This window comes from Barbus barbus (genome assembly GCF_936440315.1).
Source record: "Barbus barbus genome assembly, chromosome: 5".
Classification (NCBI taxonomy): domain Eukaryota; kingdom Metazoa; phylum Chordata; class Actinopteri; order Cypriniformes; family Cyprinidae; genus Barbus; species Barbus barbus.
Genome location: NC_136733.1, coordinates 9342981 through 9363711, shown reverse-complemented (window position 1 = coordinate 9363711; position 20731 = coordinate 9342981). Strand labels below are relative to the sequence as shown.

The 20731-nt window shown below is 36.0% G+C and overlaps 2 protein-coding genes across 2 annotated transcripts; both read right to left on the bottom strand.

Moving 5' to 3' along the window:
• Positions 1-596: 596 nt before the first annotated feature.
• Positions 597-14158, bottom strand: LOC306869607 (E3 ubiquitin-protein ligase RNF167-like). Its single transcript, XM_079416407.1, has 10 exons — positions 13913-14158; positions 10084-10199; positions 9805-9885; positions 9564-9704; positions 8566-8653; positions 8300-8390; positions 6123-6228; positions 5663-5756; positions 4811-4891; positions 597-3227 (listed from the first exon to the last, which is right to left on the bottom strand). Exons 2-10 carry the CDS (start codon positions 10171-10173, stop codon positions 2767-2769), a joined length of 1233 nt encoding a protein of 410 aa, XP_079272533.1. The 5' UTR covers positions 10174-10199; positions 13913-14158; the 3' UTR covers positions 597-2766.
• A 1811-nt stretch (positions 14159-15969) lies between these two features.
• Positions 15970-20665, bottom strand: LOC306869616 (sperm-associated antigen 7 homolog). Its single transcript, XM_079416422.1, has 7 exons — positions 20545-20665; positions 19955-20022; positions 19777-19865; positions 19390-19474; positions 17518-17607; positions 17161-17317; positions 15970-16791 (listed from the first exon to the last, which is right to left on the bottom strand). Exons 1-7 carry the CDS (start codon positions 20627-20629, stop codon positions 16673-16675), a joined length of 693 nt encoding a protein of 230 aa, XP_079272548.1. The 5' UTR covers positions 20630-20665; the 3' UTR covers positions 15970-16672.
• Between the last annotated feature and the right edge of the window lie 66 nt (positions 20666-20731).

Genomic DNA, 20731 nt, shown 5'->3' with positions numbered 1-20731 from the left:
AAATTCTCAAAAATCTAACCTTTCATTGGATAAGAATTTAAAATGGGGGGGAAATATCATTATGAATTTTTTTTTTTTTCTCTAATACACACTGGCCACAATTAACGGCACCCTTTTATTCAATACTTTTCGAAACTTCCATTTGCCAGTTTAACAGATCTAAATTTTCTCCTAAAATGCCAGATGCGGTTAGAGAACACCTGACAAAAGATCAGAGACCATTCCTTCATCCAGAATCACTCCAGACCCTTTAGATTCTCAGCTCCATGTTAGTGCTTCTTCTCTTAATGTTAATAATGTTACATGTAATTTGAAATTTGTTGTTTTTAAATGAGTTCAAGTAGTTTATATTTATTCAAAGAAAATCATTGTATAAATTGTGAAAATCCAGTTATTTACCACAGTCTGTTCAACTTAAAATTAAGCTGTATAGATAATTAATAAATAATTTAATAAATATTTACGCTCACTTCCGCAAACCTACAAAGCCACTCTACACCATGGGTTAAATTATGTGATAGTATGCGTATTTCATTGCCCAGTAAAGAACCCATTCCCTTTAACCACAGGGAATAATATACAATTAAATATCTCAAATAGTTGTTCTACAGTTTATTTACAACTCTTTTTATCATTCCATAAATCAGAGAAAAAAACTAACAACCAGAAAAAAAGAAAAGAATTTATCATGTTTTAGGAATAGTGTTATATAAAACAGGTGAATGATAAATGAAAATATTTCTCGGTAAAACCTTTAGAATATAGGCAGAAATAAATCAGAAAGGTCTGGTGTGTAAGTGCTGCTAAAGTGGAGATTTCTGAATTAGTTTTTAAATGGACTATAATAAAATAAAAGTTTTGGTCCCAGGGCACATCATTACAGTGTTATTTGTTTTATATTTTAAATTTGAGACAAACAGAACTGAATGTTTTGTCTTATCGACTTTCAATTTGTGATTTCCATGTCAGTTATATCAAAGACGGGGTTTGAACCTTGAACTGAAACCACAATAAACATTCAACTTGGGAAAGAAAAACAGACACTCATTTGACTGATTAGAGATTTAAAGGAAGAAACGGGTGGTACATTTACAAATGAAAATCTGAAAGAGGCACAGGTTTATTTAGTACAGACAACACAGTTTCTTATTCATCGGAGATGCGAACAGGACAGTAAAAGGTTATGAACATTGCTATAAAGTCAGTACACTGTCAGCTATGATCAAAGTCTATTTGAATTTCAAACAGCAGCTAGCATTTATATTGCAAATATCTTATATTAAACAAAGATTAAGACTGTTTGTCCATCCAGCTTTACAGCTAGCATCAAACCGATAATAAAACTTTTAACTGCAAACTTTGTATATCAATATGAGAGAGAATAATGCCATTATATGATGTAGAACGAGAGGAACAAGGAACTGGTTCCTATGAAAACAAAATGACAGATTATATAGGATTTTTGTTGTTGTTGTAATAACCCTAACAAATTCAAATCCACTGAATGTAAATCCTGTAGGTATGGTAATGTTTGATCGCTTAAAACAGGCTGATTTATGCACTAAAAATAACATAAAACAAAGTTAGTTTTCAAAGAAATTAGTTTCTAATTCAGAAGTCTGCAATAATTTTTGTGTGGCCTCTGTATGTATAAATAAACTAAAATGACTAATTTACAAACTGGCAACCGGTCCATATTGCACATAAATGGTGACAACAAAAAAATAATCCACCCAAAATGTTGAGAATTCTGTTGCTATTTACTCACCATTGCTTTGAGGTTGTTTTTTCTTAGTGAAACACACATGGAGAAATTTAGTAGAATAAGACCAAGCTCCCAAAACGACAATCAATCACCATTAAATTAATCCATATGATTAATGTGCTATATTCTACATCTCGTGAAGTCATATGGCAGCTTTGTGCAAGGAACACAGCAGAATTTAAATGGATAGTTCAACTAAAAATTTAAATTGTTATCATTTACTCACTATCATGTCAAATTTTATATTCTGACTTATTTTGCTTTTATGATGTCTTTTTTGTATGGTTTTATTTATGTTGTCATTAAATTGTTGGTTGCATGGACTTTCAACAGATGAAAGAATATTTTGAAGTTCTTCATTTGTGTTCAAAAGTAATGGAAGTCTTAAGGGTTTGGAATAACAAGAGTGAGTAATTGATGACAGATTTTTTTTTGTGTGTGAACAATCATCATTCACTTTCTATCGACAACGTAACTTTAAAATCTCATTTGTACTTCCACATATACAGCTTTGACACTGGATTTTTTTGTTGTTGTTGTCTTGTAGAACAGCATTTTGCAAGTCTCCCTAATCAAGCACAACTAACTGCATATGGGCTACTGCATCTTTTGTGTTTCATGGATGAAAGAAATTCATATTGGTTTGCAATGACATGAGGGCGAGTAAATAATCTGTTCTAATTTATTTATGGATGGACTATTTTGTTAAGAAACTGTTTCATTCACTTTAAAAAGTTACTTTTAACTTCTATTGGTACACGGATCAAATTTTAGGGTTGAAAAGATTTTGTGAACCACATACATCTGTGTGATTACAATGTATTTGTGTCAGAAACTGAACTGTTGCACATATGCTGTGTAGTGTTGATCGCACTAGCTAGGTGGATGCATATCTCAGCGAGACTGGAGTGCGCCAAAATAAGGGGTGTAAATATGAGCTCCGCGATTTACAACAGAGAAAACACACCCTATAACAACCAAAGCGGTTTTTAATTGACCCCTCAGACTCGCACAGCGCCCCGTCCGATAAGCTCTGTGGTATCGCTATCTGAGGGGTGACCCTCCTCCTCATCAGTACCTTCATCCGAGTCCTCTATGGGTGAGTAGTACTCATCGTATCCCAGCAGGGGCACGTCAAGCTGCGGTGCTTGTGGCAAGCACTGTGCAGAGGTTGTTACTGTAGCGATGGCTGCCTCTGACGTTACTGTGGAAGCGTAAGTGGGAGGCGGGCTGGAGGAGGCGGGGGATGCGGGGTTGGAGGGCCGAAGGAGAGGTGTGCGCTCGGAATCAGCCTCGCTGGTCGCTCCTTCCTCCTCCTCATCAGCCTCGTGCGGCCCTGACTCTCCGTCGGAATCTGAAGACTCTGAGTATTCTGGGTTGGGACGGGTCACGCGTTGCTTGCACACTGGGCAGGTTTTCTTAGTTTGGGTGAGCCAGGGGTCCACACACTTGCAGTGGTAAGCTGAATAACGGAACATAAAATAACTATGTTAAGGTATTCTGAACAGGGACAAAAAAATATCTATTTTTTCCTTTAAAATGCTATTATAACAATGCAAACAGTACTTGTCACAAGTCTGGAAACATTATGATTTTTTTTATATTTTTAATTAAATCTCTTACACTATCCGAGGCTGCATTTATGTGCTCAAACACACAGTAAAACACTAATACTGTGAAATAGTATTACAAATTAAAATAACTGTTTTTATTAGAATGACTTCTAAAGGATCATGTGACACTGAAGGCTGGAATAATGATGCTGAAAATTTAGCTTTTTCATCACGGAAATAAATTAAATTTTAAATTATATTCAAATAAAAAATAGTCATTTTAAATTGTAATAATATTCCAAATATTTGCTGTTTTTACTGTATTTTTGGCCAAATAAATGCAGCCTTGGTGAGTAGAAAAGACTTCGTTAAAAACATTGGAAAATCATAATGTTTTCAAACTTTTCACAAGTACTGCATGATAAAACACTATTTAAATTGAAGATAGTAGACAATACATGCACAACAATTTATGCAATGGATTTTCTATTTATTTTACGTAATATTTAATAAAATAATCCTTTGTGGTTTAAAATGCAAGCTCACAACAAAATGCCACGTCTTACATAAACATTAAAAGCCATTGAGATTTTGTTGTTGTTTTGGTGACCTAATGTGCAGGAATATTTTCACACACAGAGATTAAGAGACAATTTTGTCAAGTTTCATAGACAATTTTGATTGATAATTCTTTGAAGCAATTAATTTAGAGAGCAGGATGGCCTGATATTTATAATATCTATAAAAATAGTAAACAACACATGCATAGCGGTTTCTTGCAATTAAATTTATATTTATTTTTACATAACATTTACTAAAATAAGTAGAATTTTTCACTTAAAAATGATTAATTTAAAAAATATTTACTTGATAAAAATGTAAAAATGCAGCTTCTTTTTATTCTGTAATCAAAAAAGATTCTTCTGTGCACACTGAGAATCATATTTTCTCAAAAAAAGACGATGCTAATTTTACATTCAGTACAAAGGAAATATGACATGAATATGGCATTAAATGTTTATTAGAAATAGTCAAATAATTTGTATAATTTATATGAGTGCTTTCTGTTTGACAACATTTGCACTGAAGAAAATGACAAATGAGTAAGAACAATGATTTTTGCACTCATTAATGATATAATTTTATAAGTGAAATCAGCTATTTTTCCTGCAGTCATTCACTGTTGTTTGCATTTCTTTGAATGTAGGTGAGCTCATGGGTGACAATGTAAATTTTAAATTCCCATTAAAAATGCCTGGTTTTATGTATGAGAAACCTCCAATGTGTCTCTGATTAAGTCAAATCAGCTCGAAATGTTTCAGTTTGCTTTTTCAAAATCACACTAAACAGCAAGTCAAACTAAAACCTGTAATTTCTTGTAATATATGTGCACTTTACCTTTAGCAGCCAAATGTTAGATGTTTAAATTATTAGACAGAAGTGTAAAAGTTCACACTTTGCAAACAAACACAGACGTGAGCAGCTAACTTACCATGGGAACAGGGCAGCACTCTCAGCTTATCTCCTTCTTCATATTCATCAAGGCAGATCGCACACACATCATAATTATCACCTGAGAAGAATATGCAATTATTAAAGTGCTAGATGATCCAGTAGAACAATCTTGCTCACAATCAGAACCCACTCTGGACTCCCGACACCTGCGATCAGTGAATTTTCTTTGTTTGACCATGTGGTTTGTGCCCGTGTTATTTTAGCATAATTGAGATACTGTTATAGATTATGTTAATATTTTGAATTAGATTTAATTGTATTTTTTTCTTTCATGTTAACTGTAGTTAAAGCTTTAGTAATTTTGCCTTATCTTTTTGTGATTTATTTTTTTATTGTTTTTAAATGTACATAGTTATTAATTTTATTTCAGTTTTAGTTATAATTACTTTATAACAAAATCAAAATGTAAAATGTTGCTTTTGAAACTAGCTGAAATTAAATACGTTTTTTTAATATTTTCTTATGCTTTTAGTTAACAATAATAACATATATGCTCCTGCGCATAAGATTTCAGTGCTGTTATTATCTTTAGACCACCAAAACATGATGATTTCATGAAAAAATATCACTAAATCAATGATTTACAACAAGCAGTTGTGATGAATTTCTTTAACTATGTTGTGAAATTTCTCAGACATATCTTTGCCTTGTAACTTGACTATATTTTGGACTTGATTGTCAGTACATGTTGCATTTCAGTAAATGTGTTTGTTTTTGTTGGTGTAGTCAAGACTATTTCCTGTGGTAAATAAAGGCACACCACAGATGCGGTCCATAGAGTTTATGTAATTTAATACTGAATAAACCTTTAATACAGGCTCTTGCTCACCTTTAACAAACTTGTGAGTGGGGATTTTCTTCAGCTGTTCTTTGGAGAGTCTGTTTTTCCGAAGTCTCTTCCTGTGCTGCACGCACCGCACAATCTGGACCAATTAAAAACAGAACATTATTACCAAGGATGGACATTCGTTTTTCAGTCTGGTTCTCATGAGAGCACCTAGAGATTTGTTTTGGTGCTCATCCTGCATGTACTGTGACCTATTAAATATAGCTAGAAAAATGTAAATAATTAATAGTAGTAATAATTGTATTATTAGGACATATTTTATGATAGCTCTAGGTGCTTTTTACATAAAAGTAAATATTTAAAAAAATATGCAGCATAGTTTAAGAATATATCATACTATCATAACAATATTTGTGAAAAAAATTAATAATGTTCTAGACCCCTGTACTTTCATGCAAGGTCTTGTGTAAATCCAGAATGATATTTATAAAGCAGCACTGACCAGTATGATGACCATGACAATGATGATCATGCCAACAACTCCAGTGAAGGGGATAAGATAGTAGGTCAGAGGGAAGGAGAACTCAGGCTTTAGAATCACGTAAGCCCTAAAGCAAACATAAAACAACCTTTATAACAAACTGCCCTGAAAGATGGTAAGCTGTAATTAAAGTAATTCAAGTTTCAACACAATGCTCTCTGATTGAAATTAGAGTTGTACACAAATTTAAATTGTGCTTAATATGGCTGGGCGATAAATCGATTTTATCGATTAACTCGAATGTGTAGTTTACGTCGACTTGTTTGAATGACAATCGGCTTTCTCTTTAACATCCGCCGACGCTCCCCTCTGGGCTCCCGTAGTTCCGAATGGGCTCAGCCCTCCCCCCGCATGTTTGCCATATAGGTTTGGCCGATAGACGATGCTACCGTCCATCGCCGATGGCTGATAGAAATCACGATGTTAAGCTGGCATCATGACAATCGCTTGCTTTTTAATCGATCGCTTTTTAGTTTCACTTTCACTTTCGAAATTTGCGAACGCACGCATTCTGTTTATACTATGGAGCGGCAGTACTTACCACACATTTTACAAGATTAGATGCTTGTCAGTGGTGCTCAGGATCTGCAGATCATTCGTCATCGCCTCGCCAAAAAACAACCTACAGTCACTGATATTTAATGCTGTTGAATGTTTTGTTTGCACTTTATCATAACTACCTCCTATCTACTGAATAGCAAGATGTTAAACTTGTGTTTAAAGAAAACTTATCAAAAAGGGTCACATAATTTAATGTTTTATGTTATGTTACGGTATGTTACATTTTCACTGTTTACAATGGCAGGGCCTGCCATCTTGTCTTTTTGGCTTCCTGTTTCTGATTGCACTTTAACCCTAAGGGGGAAATCCAGATCAAATCTCAGAAGGGAAAATCAAAACAAAATAAAGTTAAAACTTGTTTTGAACAATTTATTTGTCATCTGCAGATTGATTTTAAGTAGGGAAAAAATTAAAAATCAGGGATTTTTTTCTTAGGCCATATCGCCCAGCCCAAGTGCTTAAGCATGATTTTTTTTTTGTTACAAATGACTAAAACATTTTTTTTTATTATTATTAAGCCTTTATTATTTTTAACTCTACAATTGTGCTGTAAAATTAACTTTAAAGTTTCACTTTTCATTCATGGAGACGACATGAAAAAATGTGCCAAAATCCTGGAGGAAAACAAAGACTTTTAAGGTGACAATTACATAAATTTACCATTATATCCGGTAGATGGCAGCAGAGGATCACTCATTCGCTCAGTTGCCATTTCCACTCCCTAGTTTTGACTTCTTGCTATTGGATTCATTATAAAATGAAAAACCGACAAGCTACGCAATTCGCACTCAGAATCACAGATGAATCGCCTGTGCTATGGAACGTGATATTGCTTAGCTTGTCAGTGAACTACGGCTCTGTGTATTAAATGCCGCTCCATTTGAAACTGGAGATTTAATCACGGAACCAGCTTTACTGATTAGATGCGCATGACAATCGCATACAATATATCGTGCAGCCCTACTCGCGTTTGTCCTTCTTGAAACAGTATATGTGGATGTTCGGACCTGTTAGACAAACAAAACTTTTCTTCAAATTGTCAATGGATTATGTAGAGAAACCATTCTATTTTAAATTTCTATTTTAGAAATCGTGGCCTAATGGTTAGAGTCGGACTCGTAATTCAAAGGTTGCAGGTTCGAGTCTCGGGCCGACAGGGATTGTAGGTGGGGGGAGTGAATAACCAGTGCTCTCTCCACTCTCAATAGCAAGACTGAGGTGCCCTTGAGCAAGGCACCGAACCCCTAACTGCTCCCTAGGCGCCGCAACAAATTGCTGCCCACTGCTCCAGGTGTGTGTTCACGGTGTGTGTGTGTTCACTGCTGTGTGTGTGCACTTTGGATTGGTTAAATGCAGAGCACGAATTCTGAGTATGGGTCACCACACTTGGCCGTATGTCACGTCACTTTCACTTTTTTAAATAAGGTACAAATCTGTACCTTTTGAAAAGGTACTGCCTCAGTGACAGCTTTTCTACCTATTTTCTGAGAACGTAGGAGTATACAAATGACTGGTTCTGCTCATATATCTATCTTCGTTCCCTTTTTGTGTAAGAATGTAGACTATATTATTCTCACCCTTTCTCTGGTATGATAAAGCTGCGCAGTATCTGAGAAGCATAGTAGCTTGTGAACACCGAGGGAATCGCGATCTCCTCCGCAATGGTGTCTAAACAAAAACAAAATGGACATCAGACTAGACTGCAAATATGATAAAAGTTTTCAGTTTTTACAGTTAGACAGTAGTATTCTGATTACTTATTTACAACAAACCTATGAAGGTGCACAGGTGTTATTTCCCATAATTTCTCAAAAGAATGTGTTTGTGTGTGTGTCAATCTCACCATTGCTGTATCCCATACTAAGAAGTGAATTAGAGTACATGTTGTGAACTATGGCTGCACTGAAACCGGCCTGCTGTGCATGGAGCACCTATGAGACAAAACAAAAAAAAACAATATTGCTCACATATTGTGTTATTCATTGTACATTAAACATACCTGTGACCATACAAAGTCACTAACATTATGATAGCCTTGACACCGGATAACATACCCTTATGAAAAAGAACTGTGCTTCATTGTATTGAATGTGCATAGTGTACTTGAAATCTTAAGATTTTTTTTACATTTATTTTATTTTATAAATTTAAATGTATTTGCATGACTGTTTCTTTACACAATTACTCTTAAAAATTGCTCTTTGTAACAATGTCAAATGAAAAGTTTTGCTTTTTAATCATTATGTTTTAATAATCTTTAATCACGCTTCAAAGTACACTTATTTTGATGTGTTGACTAACATACTAAATCTTTCTAATACACTAAACTTGACATTACATTTAAAGTTAATGTTTTAAATGAACTACATTGTGTTTGTGACTTTATTATTACAAATGCATAATTACAAATATATTGAAATGCATGACACAAGTTTCAACTGAGATTAAAGTACTTTAGTTTACCTTAAATGCTTGTCAGTACATTAGGCAGTAACCATATTTCAAAGACAATAGAAGTACTTATGAAACTACAAAAAAAATGCACTTAAGTCCTACTTAAGTGGGTCAGAAAGCATGGACCAAGTGGACAAAACCATTACATTTACTTCACACTTAAGTATATTCTTTTAAAGTACATTATTTCTATAATAAGTATGTAGTCATAAATATTTTTATAAGCATGCCAAAGTGTACTTCTTTTTCACAAGAGGACATTGTCTATTGTCACATGCTTTTAGTTGTATATATATTCTTGTCAGTTGACCATATTACTACACTACAACTTTTATAGCCCATATTTTGGAATCTTTTGGAATAGCACAGCTGTGCAAGAACATTAACCTTGATATCAAAGTTACAGTCATAGCGTCGAATAAGGACAATGTATTTTGTAGTGCTGTTGGGATCGGAAGGTGTGGGAGAAACCGGAGGAGGATCTATAGGTGTGCAGGCATTTTGAGGACGAGCTTCAACCAGCACACCCTGGGAGAGAGAGAGAACAAAAAAAGAGAAGTTAGTCACTCATATGCAGTTACTTTATTCACTGGCCAAAACTACAAGTCCAGCAGTAGAGATTGATTACCATGAGTCCATCTTTTGGCAGAGGAGGGCCAAAAAAAGCAGGCAGATCCTCAAACAGCATGGAGGTCATGTTACTGTAATGCTGCATGGAATAGAAAATAGGCCATTAGCAGCTGCATTATAAAGCCATTATAAAGCAATCAATTGCTTCACATTATAAAATTGATATTGACTGTTGAAAGGTAAAGTGTGTAGATTTGGTGCAATCAAATACTCAACAAATGTACTGTACCATAAAAACGTCTGTAAAACCAATGAAAGCCTGAAAGCAAACACTTACAGCATATATATATGCCTGACCAGGAGACGGCGCAATAGTGCAGAATAAGACTAGCACAGATACGCCCAGCTGCGCCCCCACATACACCATCCTGAATTAGGCTGGGCAATCAAGACCTGCATACAGACGCATGATTTTACAATCTTCAACATGACAAACATTTTCAGTGCAACAATTCAAAAAGAATTTAGACAGAAGTATACAAGAGGCAGTTCAATCTCTTCAATACATGAATCACTTTAAGATTTATAACTGTAAAATAACTGTTGTATTACAAAATCGATTCTAAGAAAGCACAACTCATGATTAATCATTTCTCCCCCCAGGATGAAGTCATGATTATCACCGGTTTTGTACATGGCCTGCAGACTGTTGAGCAATGGCTGATCTGTCATGTGCTAACACCAAAATAAAAATCTGTAATTATGAATGATATCATAAACATGCAATGACCAACTAATGAGCTTTCAAAGATCCAATGAAACAGAAGTAGCCACATATATCTTTTCTTTCATATTGCGACATACATCCGTGTGTAGCAGATTATTGGGGGAAAAAATAAATAAAAATTATATATATATATATATATATATATATATATATATATATATATATATATATACACTGTATATACAGTTGAAGTCAAAACTTTACATACACCTTTCAGAATCTGCAAAATGATAATTATTTTACCAAAATAAAAAGCATTTTGTATGATCCCTCTTATTGTGGTAAAATAATTATCATTTTGCAGATTCTGAAAGGTTTCTAAAGTTTTGACTTCAACTATATATATATATAGGGTGGGAGTTGGTTCTATCTGTTGGTTGTTGATTGGCTTGTGAAATGTGGGCGGGGCACTCGTCTTGCAGTTTTTTTTTTTTTTGTCTTTTTGTGGAGGGGCGGAGTTTAAAGGGATAGTTCACCCAAAATTAAAAATTCTGTCATTAATTAGTCAATCTCATGTTGTTCCAAACCCTTGAGACATTCATTTATCTTAAAACATTTTAAAACAGTATTTTATATTTATAAAATATTTTGAAGAATTGGGGTAACCAAACAGTCGATGATTGACCATAGTATTATTTTTTCATACTATGTAAGTCAATGGCTAACGTCAACTGTTTGGTTATCCACATTCTGAAAAATATCATCTTCTGTGTTCACAACAACGCCAGGGTGAGTAAATGATGAAAGAATTTTCATTTTTAGGTAACTATTACTTTAAAATGAACCACTTTTCATATGAATGCATCAAATCAAGTCATTCTAAGGACTCATCTTTCCAATAAATAATTAACCCTGACCAAATGATTTTGAATGGTACTAAACTAGGAAACTGCTGTTTACATGAGTCATCAACAACCTATAAGGAAGTAAAACTACTTGAGAAGTCTGACTAGTCTAAATTGTGTTAACCTCTATGAAGCAGAACCAGCTGAAAGATCTACTTTTACTGGGTTTATTTCATAGACACTCCCTGTAACAAATTGGTGAAACAACAACAAGAGCATTCATTTCAATTCAATTAATTTTATTTTATTTAAAGAAAAGCAAAACAATAGATAACACATGCACCAGGTGTGTCTCAGAGTCATCCAACGTGTTTGGAAAGTTTCGGTTCCTTATTATCATGGCCAGATCAAATGCTGAGACTTTCTAAACAGCAACTGTAATTGTCACTTTATAGGCTAGTAGTCTTGGCCTACTTATAAAAGGGTTATGAAAAGAAGAATCAAAATGTTTACACATAGAAGAGGCTACTCTGCAATAAAAAAAACATACGGCAAGTTTCAGAACTCAAAACCAGCTCTCAAGTTTAAAATATTCATTATTGTTTGAAATATGGTAGAATCGTCACAAATTTTAGATGTCGTTCTGTCTGTTAGTGGATTAAAGAACCTGCACCTCCAGGAAACCTACATAGATTCCCTAAAGATCTGAGCATTAGAAATGCATGGCTGGAGTTTATCTTTACTAACGCACCTGAGCGACTGAAAGATATTTAGTTTGTTCTTCACGTTTCACAACCGTTTTGTGAATTATTCTAAACATACTGCCGTGTTTTCACACTTTTTTACAGAAAGAGTGCCAAGCATTTTGTTCTCGGAGGTAATAAAGGTAAGTACATATTTTTTTAATCTTGAAGTGTGTTTGTAATAAATGTCAAACTGTTGTTTAACACTAATAAGACACTAAGGGCCAGTTTTACTAACAGCTCAAACATGCACAGCTCTATACAACATGCTGTAAAAGAGGCCGTGGAAACGGTGAAATAAATAAAATTAGCCAATCACAGCAATGCACGCTTATTTCCACTTCCATTTCCATTACCTTTTCAAGGTATTACCCCGTCAAATTGAACCTTTTCCACATAGAGTGATAATGAGGATGGAAAATTATCATTTTTTCCAAATATATATGGACCTTTTTAGGTAAAAAAATAAATACAAATTTAGCAAAATAAACTAATTCCTCCAGAAACAGAATATAAAAAGCCTGAAAGTGCATTTCATGATTAAACTGCAAAGCACTATGCTTAACAACTGATTTGCATGTTCTTGAATAAAGGGTTATAAGGATGCACGTCTATAATAACATGGGTATTACAACATAAACATGGTTTATGACGATCCTGCCTGTTTTGCCAGTAAAATTGCCAGTAGTTTTGTGTGATGGGTAGGTTTAGGGTAGGGGTGGCCAACATCGCTCCTGTAGAGCCCCTGTGACAGCCCTTCAGAGCAGCGTTCAGAGCACCTTTAGTAACCCTTACACCCTTGATTAGCTGGTTCAAGTGTACCTGAATTGAGCTGGAGTGAAACTCTGCAGGACTGTGAAAATACAGTGTGTACAGTATAAAAACCATTACGCCTATGGAGAGTCCCCATAAACAACATATACAAGTACGTGTGTGCAGTTTAGCCAAGTTTCTACAGAATACTACAAGAAAGAAAGCATATTTCCCAGCTATGATTCTGCCACTGTAAACATTCAATCTGTCGATGTTGTCAAGAGATACAATTCAACAGGATGGGTTAGTCTAGCATTCGGTCATTTGGAGATTATAGTCACCAGCCAATAACTAACAGCTCTTAGCCAATTAACAGTAGTTGTTCATTTGCATGTAAGTTTGAGATCTAATCATGCTAAATCATTAAATACTTAGAACTTAAAAATTCCACATGTGCGAAGAAAATGGTCATTTTCTATTAAGTGTTGACTGCCGCTTTCAGGTTCTCATAGGGATGTGTGTGTGTTGTAACGCATTGTTTTGTTATTTTGTTATTCATTATTCTAGATCTCTCCACAAACATGGAACTAACATTTTTGTTTACAAAATGAAGGTCAAAGGATGCGCATTGGGTATGACATTACTGATGAAATGCGTATTTTAACGCTAAGCCCTAAATAATTCTAGGGAATAGTCTTTTATATAATTGTACTTTTGTAGCCATTCTCCTCAGGTAATATTTACTAGCAGACTTTATTGCTATGTATGGACAATACACAGACTTCAACAAACAATTGCAGCTTTTTAAGCCCACTTCTACCGCGACACAGACAAACACACATAAAACAAAATCAGGCCTAAACAAAACCCCAAAACTCATCACTGGTGACTTTGATAATGAACGAAATACAATCATTCACCAGAAATTGATCATCCCCGACTTGGAGGCTGCTAACGTACTTGCCGATCCCTGTTGTCTCATGGAAGATACTATTTCCGAAAACCCAAATTATATCCCAAGTGTACAAACAATTCAAATTAAACAATGGCTAGGACTCAGTTAAAATGCAGTTAAGATGTCTGTAATTCTTTACTCACAGTACAAGCGACTGCCAGCTAACGTTAGCTGGCTTATCACTCGTCTTCCAGCTAATGTCTCTCAGTCGCGTCTTCGCTTTGATTCAGCTAAAATCGTTGTAACACGGCGTTCTTCTCCCAAAAATGCTTACTCGAAGCTTAAAGCTCATTGATCTGTGTCGGTTTCTAGAGGAACTGGCCTGATTCACCCCTTGATGGAACTACGATCACACGTTTGTTTACAATTCTGCAAGGCCAGCGGGAAGTGCGAGAACTGCAATTATCGCGAGAGATGTTCGATTCTCCCAAAGGTTCCTGGATCTATCTAGAGACTCATGAAGGAACTGCAGGGGCTGATGGCAATGCCAAGGCGAAATGAGCTAAAATAAACTGAAAATAAATGTTTTATATATACAGGTGCTGGTCATAAAATTAGAATATCATGAAAAAGTTCATTTATTTCAGTAATACCATTCAAAAAGTGAAAGTTGTATATTAGATTCATTCATTACACACAGACTGATATTTTTCAAATGTTTACTTCCTTTAATTTTGATGATTATAACTGACAACTAATGAAAGTCCCAAATTCAGTATCTCAGAAAATTAGAATATCAATTAAGACCAATGCAAAAAAAAAGATTTTTAGAAATGTTGGCCAACTGAAAAGTATGAACATGAAAAGTATGAGCATGTACAGCACTCAATATTTAGTTGGGGCTCCTTTGGCCTGGATTACTGCAGCAATGCGGCGTGGCATGGGGTCGATCAGTCTGTGGCACTGCTCAGGTGTTATGAGAGCCCATGTTGCTCTGATAGTGGCCTTCAGCTCTTCTGAATTGTTGGGTCTGGCGTATTGCATCTTCCTCTTCACAATACCCCATAGGATTTCTATGGGGTTAAGGTCAGGCAAGTTTGCTGGCCAATCAAGAACAGGGATACCATGGTCCTTAAACCAGGTACTGGTAGCTTTGGCAGTGTGTGCAGGTGCCAAGTCTTGTTGGAAAATGAAATCTGCATCTCCATAAAGTTGGTCAGCAGCAGGAAGCATGAAGTGCTCTAAAACGTCCTGGTAGACGGCTGCGTTGACCTTGGACCTCAGAAAACACAATGGACCAACACCAGCAGATGACATGGCACCCCAAACCATCAATGACTGTGGAAACTTTATGGGTTTATGTGCCTCTCCTCTCTTCCTCCAGACTCTGGGACCTTGATTTCCAAAGGAAATGCAAAATTTACTTTCATCAGAGAACATAACTTTGGACCACTCAGCAGCAGTCCAGTCAAGACGCTTCTGACGCTGTCTCTTGTTCAAGAGTGGCTTGACACAAGGAATGCGACAGCTGAAACCCATGTCTTGCATACGTCTGTGCGTGGTGGTTCTTGAAGCACTGACTCCAGCTGCAGTCCACTCTTTGTGAATCTCCCCCACATTTTTGAATGGGTTTTGTTTCACAATCCTCTCCAGGGTGCGGTTATCCCTATTGCTTGTACACTTTTTTCTACCACATCTTGTCCTTCCCTTCGCCTCTCTATTAATGTGCTTGGACACAGAGCTCTGTGAACAGCCAGCCTCTTTAGCAATGACCTTTTGTGTCTTGCCCTCATTGTGCAAGGTGTCAATGGTCGTCTTTTGGACAACTGTCAAGTCAGCAGTCTTCCCCATGATTGTGTAGCCTACAGAACTAGACTGAGAGACCATTTAAAGGCTTTTGCAGGTGTTTTGAGTTAATTAGCTGATTAGAGTGTGGCACCAGGGGTCTTCAATATTGAACATTTTCACAATATTCTAATTTTCTGAGATACTGAATTTGGGACTTTCATTAGTTGTCAGTTATAATCATCAAAATTAAAGGAAATAAACATTTGAAATATATCAGTCTGTGTGTAATGCATGAATCTAATATACAAGTTTCACTTTTTGAATGGTATTACTGAAATAAATCAACTTTTTCATGATATTATAATTTTATGACCAGCACCTGTATATATATATATATATATAGAGAGAGAGAGAGAGAGGATAAGGTTTAAAAATTAAAGTAAATATAACAAGTTGATAAAAATGTCAATGTCAAGTGTAAAAAATAAACGACACAATTTTATTTTATTTGATCTAGTCCATATACACAAGGACATAATGATTCACGGCTCAGAATAAGACAGCGTAAATTGACAAAATGTGTGAGCAATGGATTAGATGATATACAGCATATGCTTATTAGAATATGCTTATAAACTGCATACAACACCTGTACATAAAAGACACAAGGAGCACTTAAAATTGTCCACAACCAAATTTATTTAAAACAAAGCAAATAAACTGTAACGAGAAACAACTACTAGTTTAAGGACATAAACTTAAAATGAACATTAAAACGGTCATGGAGTCAAACATACCTACTACAGTTATGTCAAGGCAATAAATATGACTGTTTTAAGCAATTAATGCAAATAAAAACTATTCTAAGACCAACTGTGACTTTACTTTAAAAAGAGCCATTATAGAACCATGCCAAAATACAAAGGATTTTCAATATTAAACACCATGTTTCTGTTTATTCTAATAATGAGGTCTAAAAACACATTATTTGGGACAGTAATATAGAGGTGAAAGCATTTTTGAACAGTGCGGTTATCCTGCGGCAGTTTTGGACTACCTTTTTGTGCATGACAATTCATCTTTATCAAACCCTGCTGTTCATGTAAAACATTGTTATACTGTTCAATCACTGTTCTGTTCTGCATAGCAACTGATCATATACACACACACTGCTCTCACACACTGCTGCCGCTGCCAGTGGCTTCCTCCTCGCCTTTCTTCAGTCTTTTTTTGGCTCTGATCTCGTTCATGGCTTCCTCAATGGAGCGAGTGTCTCTCTTATTGGCCACAGGGACTGTAACAAGACAACAAACATGATTCTAAAAATCAAGGCAAAAGCTGCATCCTCTGGAGGTCGCATTTGTTGGCCGCATAGAAAGAAATGACAGTATTTACACCTCACGAGGAATAACAGCCAATTGTACTACCATTACTTTTCTTAAATGAGACGTACTTATAGCCTTGCAGTGTTTCAACATGTAATGTTGTGCATTGGGCAACTTGAATCATAACTTTATGACTCAAGTTCTATGACGTAATGCTTTTTTACTTTGGTGTTTTTCCTGTTTGATGTTATAGTCCTTTATGCTACTAAATATATATGCCTTTGTTCATTTAATAATTTTTTAGGGGATACAATCTGGACGATTATAATTATACTCACCACAGCCATATGTCTGGTTGGCTTCAAGCGTGTGGGCGGCATCTTTAGCAGCAGATGTTCCAATCAGATGGCTGTATTTGTCTCTGTAGTTTGAATTGGGTGACGCAGGCCTCTTCTGAGTGTGACTGGCCTCTTCCATCTCCAATGCAGCCCGTTCCTGAAGAGTGCAGTAAAACAATTACCCAACTTAAATATGGTGTTCTGAGTAGTAAAATAAAAGAGATCCAATTAGGCAGACATGAACGAACAGAAAAATTAACTCAAAGCAAAGCTCTCCAAGATTATGAAACGACTTCTCTCTTAATCTTACAACTTTGAGGTTTTAAACATGTTCTTGCACAGTATTCAGGATCTTACCTTTAGCCGACGTCTCTCCTCAGCTTTCTGCGGGTCCCACTCCTCACCCTTCCGATAAGCCTCCAGTTCTTCATCTGATGGCGCAAACTCCTACATAAAAACACACTAAATATTAATGCAGAGAACACCACAGGCCAGAGGAGAACTGGTCCTCGGACTGAGGTTGGGCTTCTCCTGTTGTATTTTTTCCCTCCATTTCTTGGCTCCTTGCCACTGTCGCCTTTTGGCTTGCTCAGTTGGCGTTTAAAAGACCACTGATACTTAGGCTGATGATACACGGGGCAACTTTTTGAGCAATGCTGCCAAGCAACTTTGGTTAATGTTGTCGTCAACGGGCAACCAGGTGAGGCACAGGGCCCACGACCAATCTAAAGTATCCAGATTGAAATTTCTTACCCATTTTCAGTAAGAAAGTGCCCAAGCAACACTGCTCTCAACTTGCCCTGTGTATCATCAGCTTTAGTCATATTATCTATTTGACTGCACTGACAATATAAAAAAAAAAAAAAGGCAAAAGTTCATCTGAATTGAGCTGAACAACTACACTATTGTCCATAGTAGAGCTGCTTTAAAGATGAAATTGAAGTAGTTGCATAATAGATTCATTCTGCATAATTAACACCATCGTTTATTAAAATATCACTGCTGTCGCTGCTGATTTATGCTTCGTGTTGTACCTAAAATCAATGTGGTAAACTGTTATTTTAGTATAATTTATATACTATTAAAGTATTTGAGTCAGCTTTTGTATTTTCAGTATTCAATTTGAGTAATTTTATGTTCCTAGTAAGCTTTAGTTTTTTTATTTCAGTTTTAGTAAATATATTTTTGTACATATTTTTGCTTAATCTTATTTCACTTAGTTACCAAGGCAACATTTCTAATTTTCATTTATGTTCCTTTTAAAGGGATAGTTCACTTAAAATGAAAATTCTGTCATTAATTACTCACCCTCACATCGTTCCAAACCCGTAACACCTTTCACAGAACACAAATTAAGACATTTTTGATGAAATCCAAAAGCTTTCCGACCCTGCATAGACAGCAATGCAACATACACGTTCAAGGCCCAGAAAGGTAGTAAGGACATTGTTAAAATAGTCCATGTGACATCAGTGGTTCACCCGAAATGATATGAAGCGAGAATTCTGTGCGTGCAATACCACATCGCATGCGTGTGCATTCCTCTGCTTGTAAACAAGGCGCAGTGCATCCGGGTTCTACGTCAGAATGCCGGCATCAGCAGCACCACACACATGCGTCATGGTGCTCTGATGAACTGGCGTCAAAGACTGATGCGGAAGAGAAGAAATTGTTGAATAAAGTCGTTATTTTGGTTTCTTTGCACACAAAAAGTATTCTCGTAGCTTCATAAAATTAAGGTTGAACCACTGAGGTCACATGGACTATTTTATCAATGTCCTTACTACCTTTCTGGGCCTTGAATGTGGTAGTTGAGTTGCTGTCTATACAGAGTCAGAAAGTCATAAAAATATCTTAAATATCTTGTTCCTAAATGAACGAAGGTCTTATGGGTTCGGAACGACATGAGGGTGAGTAATTCATGACAAAATTTTCATATTTGGGCGAACTATCCCTTTAAGTAGCCTTGAAAACTACATTGAATTAACATTTAGCTGAATAATGACACTACTGTAATTTTTCTGAATTTTAAGTCATTTCATAATTGTTGCATTTTGCAAAATGAACAGTTATTGTCTATTTCTTACTGTCAAGCTGCTTTGGAACAATCTGTATTATATAAAGCGCTATATAAATAAATATGTATAAATTCATTATACAGAATACTAAACACAAAGAAACACATTTACAAAGATCCTTGTGAGAGGAAATTGTGCAATGCATACTTACCTTTTTAAACAGCATGACATATCTGCTCTCTTCATCTTCACCAAAAGAAAATGATGCCAGTCCAGCCACCTCAGCCACATCATGCCTAAGACAGATGGAGGCATTCAGCACAAACTGTACAGTACGCAGGGAAACAGGTAGTCCTGCACAAAACTCATGCCACTGGTAAAACCAGTAGTTGAAGGAGAGCAGTGGCTTACTTATAGTTATCTTTTAGTATTAAACTAGAATAGCAGTATGCATTTAAAATAAACATATTCTAACATTATTTGCATTGCACTTTTGTAAACCACAGCTGATAATGCTATTCTGGAGAACATCAAATTTAACCTAAACCCAGACTGTCTGAAATATCTTGATACTAATATAACACTGTGTTGAACTCACAATATGCTTCTCTCGATCTTGCCCATTGGGTTATATTTCTTCTTCTGCAGTGTGCTGTTCTGAATGAACTCTGACACCTCCTTCTCCATCTAATGGAAAACCACACTGATTTTCAGAAACAAAAGCTCACCGTCACAAGATCATGTTTATGTGGGACAAATAAAGTCATAAGTTATACCTTTTTCCTAAACTCTGCTTTCTTTCTCCTCTCATTCTCCTCCATCTTCTTCAGTCTGGCAGCTTGTTCTGCTCAGTTACAGCAAGAGAGGAATCAGAATACATCGTAAAATTAGAAAAATAATGTCTTTGTACCACATGCATGTGAACTGTCAGTGAAATAAATATTAAGCGTTTTCATGTTTATGGCAATGCTGTTGCTGCAGTAAAGCTCAGCTATTATTGCATGCCAGGCATCTGGCTGTAGCTTCCTCCTGCTTTTCCTCATTTCGAAAGTCACTTTACATAAAAGCGTGTGTGCATCAACACAAAGCACGGCCTATTCATGAAGCAATTTAATAAATCGCATGTATAAAAAGAAATAAACAAAGCAGCTATGACGTCGAGAGGCGTTTCAACGGGCAAACGTGCAGAAACATGACGTCCTTGCATCTATCATTTCTCAGGCGCTGATTGGCTCTTTTTATTACAGCGTTAGTGTCGCAGAGGGCACTCGGATATTTCTCAAGTTTCACTTGGAAACCTACAAGCACGCCCAGGTTCAATTTCTGCACTATAAGGAAGTGTATTTGTAGGATTAAAACTTTCTACCTCTAGCTTTCCGTCGGCTTTCTTGGTTGTGGACTGTAGGAGGCTTTTCCATCGAGCTCAAGATCGAGCCCAGGAGGTCCGCCATCTTTGGACTGTCTAATTTTCACCGGAAGCTCGCTATATGCTGCATTCCTGAAATGGCATTATGGGTAATGTCGTCCAACCACTGGATTTCACAATGACGTCA

Excerpts from the sequence above, each read along its gene's own strand:
- LOC306869607 (XM_079416407.1), bottom strand. The coding sequence starts at position 10,173 with ATGGTGTATGTGGGGGCGCAGCTGGGCGTATCTGTGCTAGTCTTATTC. Across the intron at positions 6,229-8,299 it reads TTTATCATACCAGAGAAAGG|GGCTTACGTGATTCTAAAGC; the intron begins GTGAGAATAATA and ends TGTTTGCTTTAG. Across the intron at positions 3,228-4,810 it reads AGTGCTGCCCTGTTCCCATG|CTTACCACTGCAAGTGTGTG; the intron begins GTAAGTTAGCTG and ends TCCGTTATTCAG.
- LOC306869616 (XM_079416422.1), bottom strand. The coding sequence starts at position 20,629 with ATGGCGGACCTCCTGGGCTCGATCTTGAGCTCGATGGAAAAGCCTCCT. Across the intron at positions 20,023-20,544 it reads AAGCCGACGGAAAGCTAGAG|AACAAGCTGCCAGACTGAAG; the intron begins GTAGAAAGTTTT and ends GTAACTGAGCAG. Across the intron at positions 19,475-19,776 it reads AAGATCGAGAGAAGCATATT|GCATGATGTGGCTGAGGTGG; the intron begins GTGAGTTCAACA and ends CATCTGTCTTAG.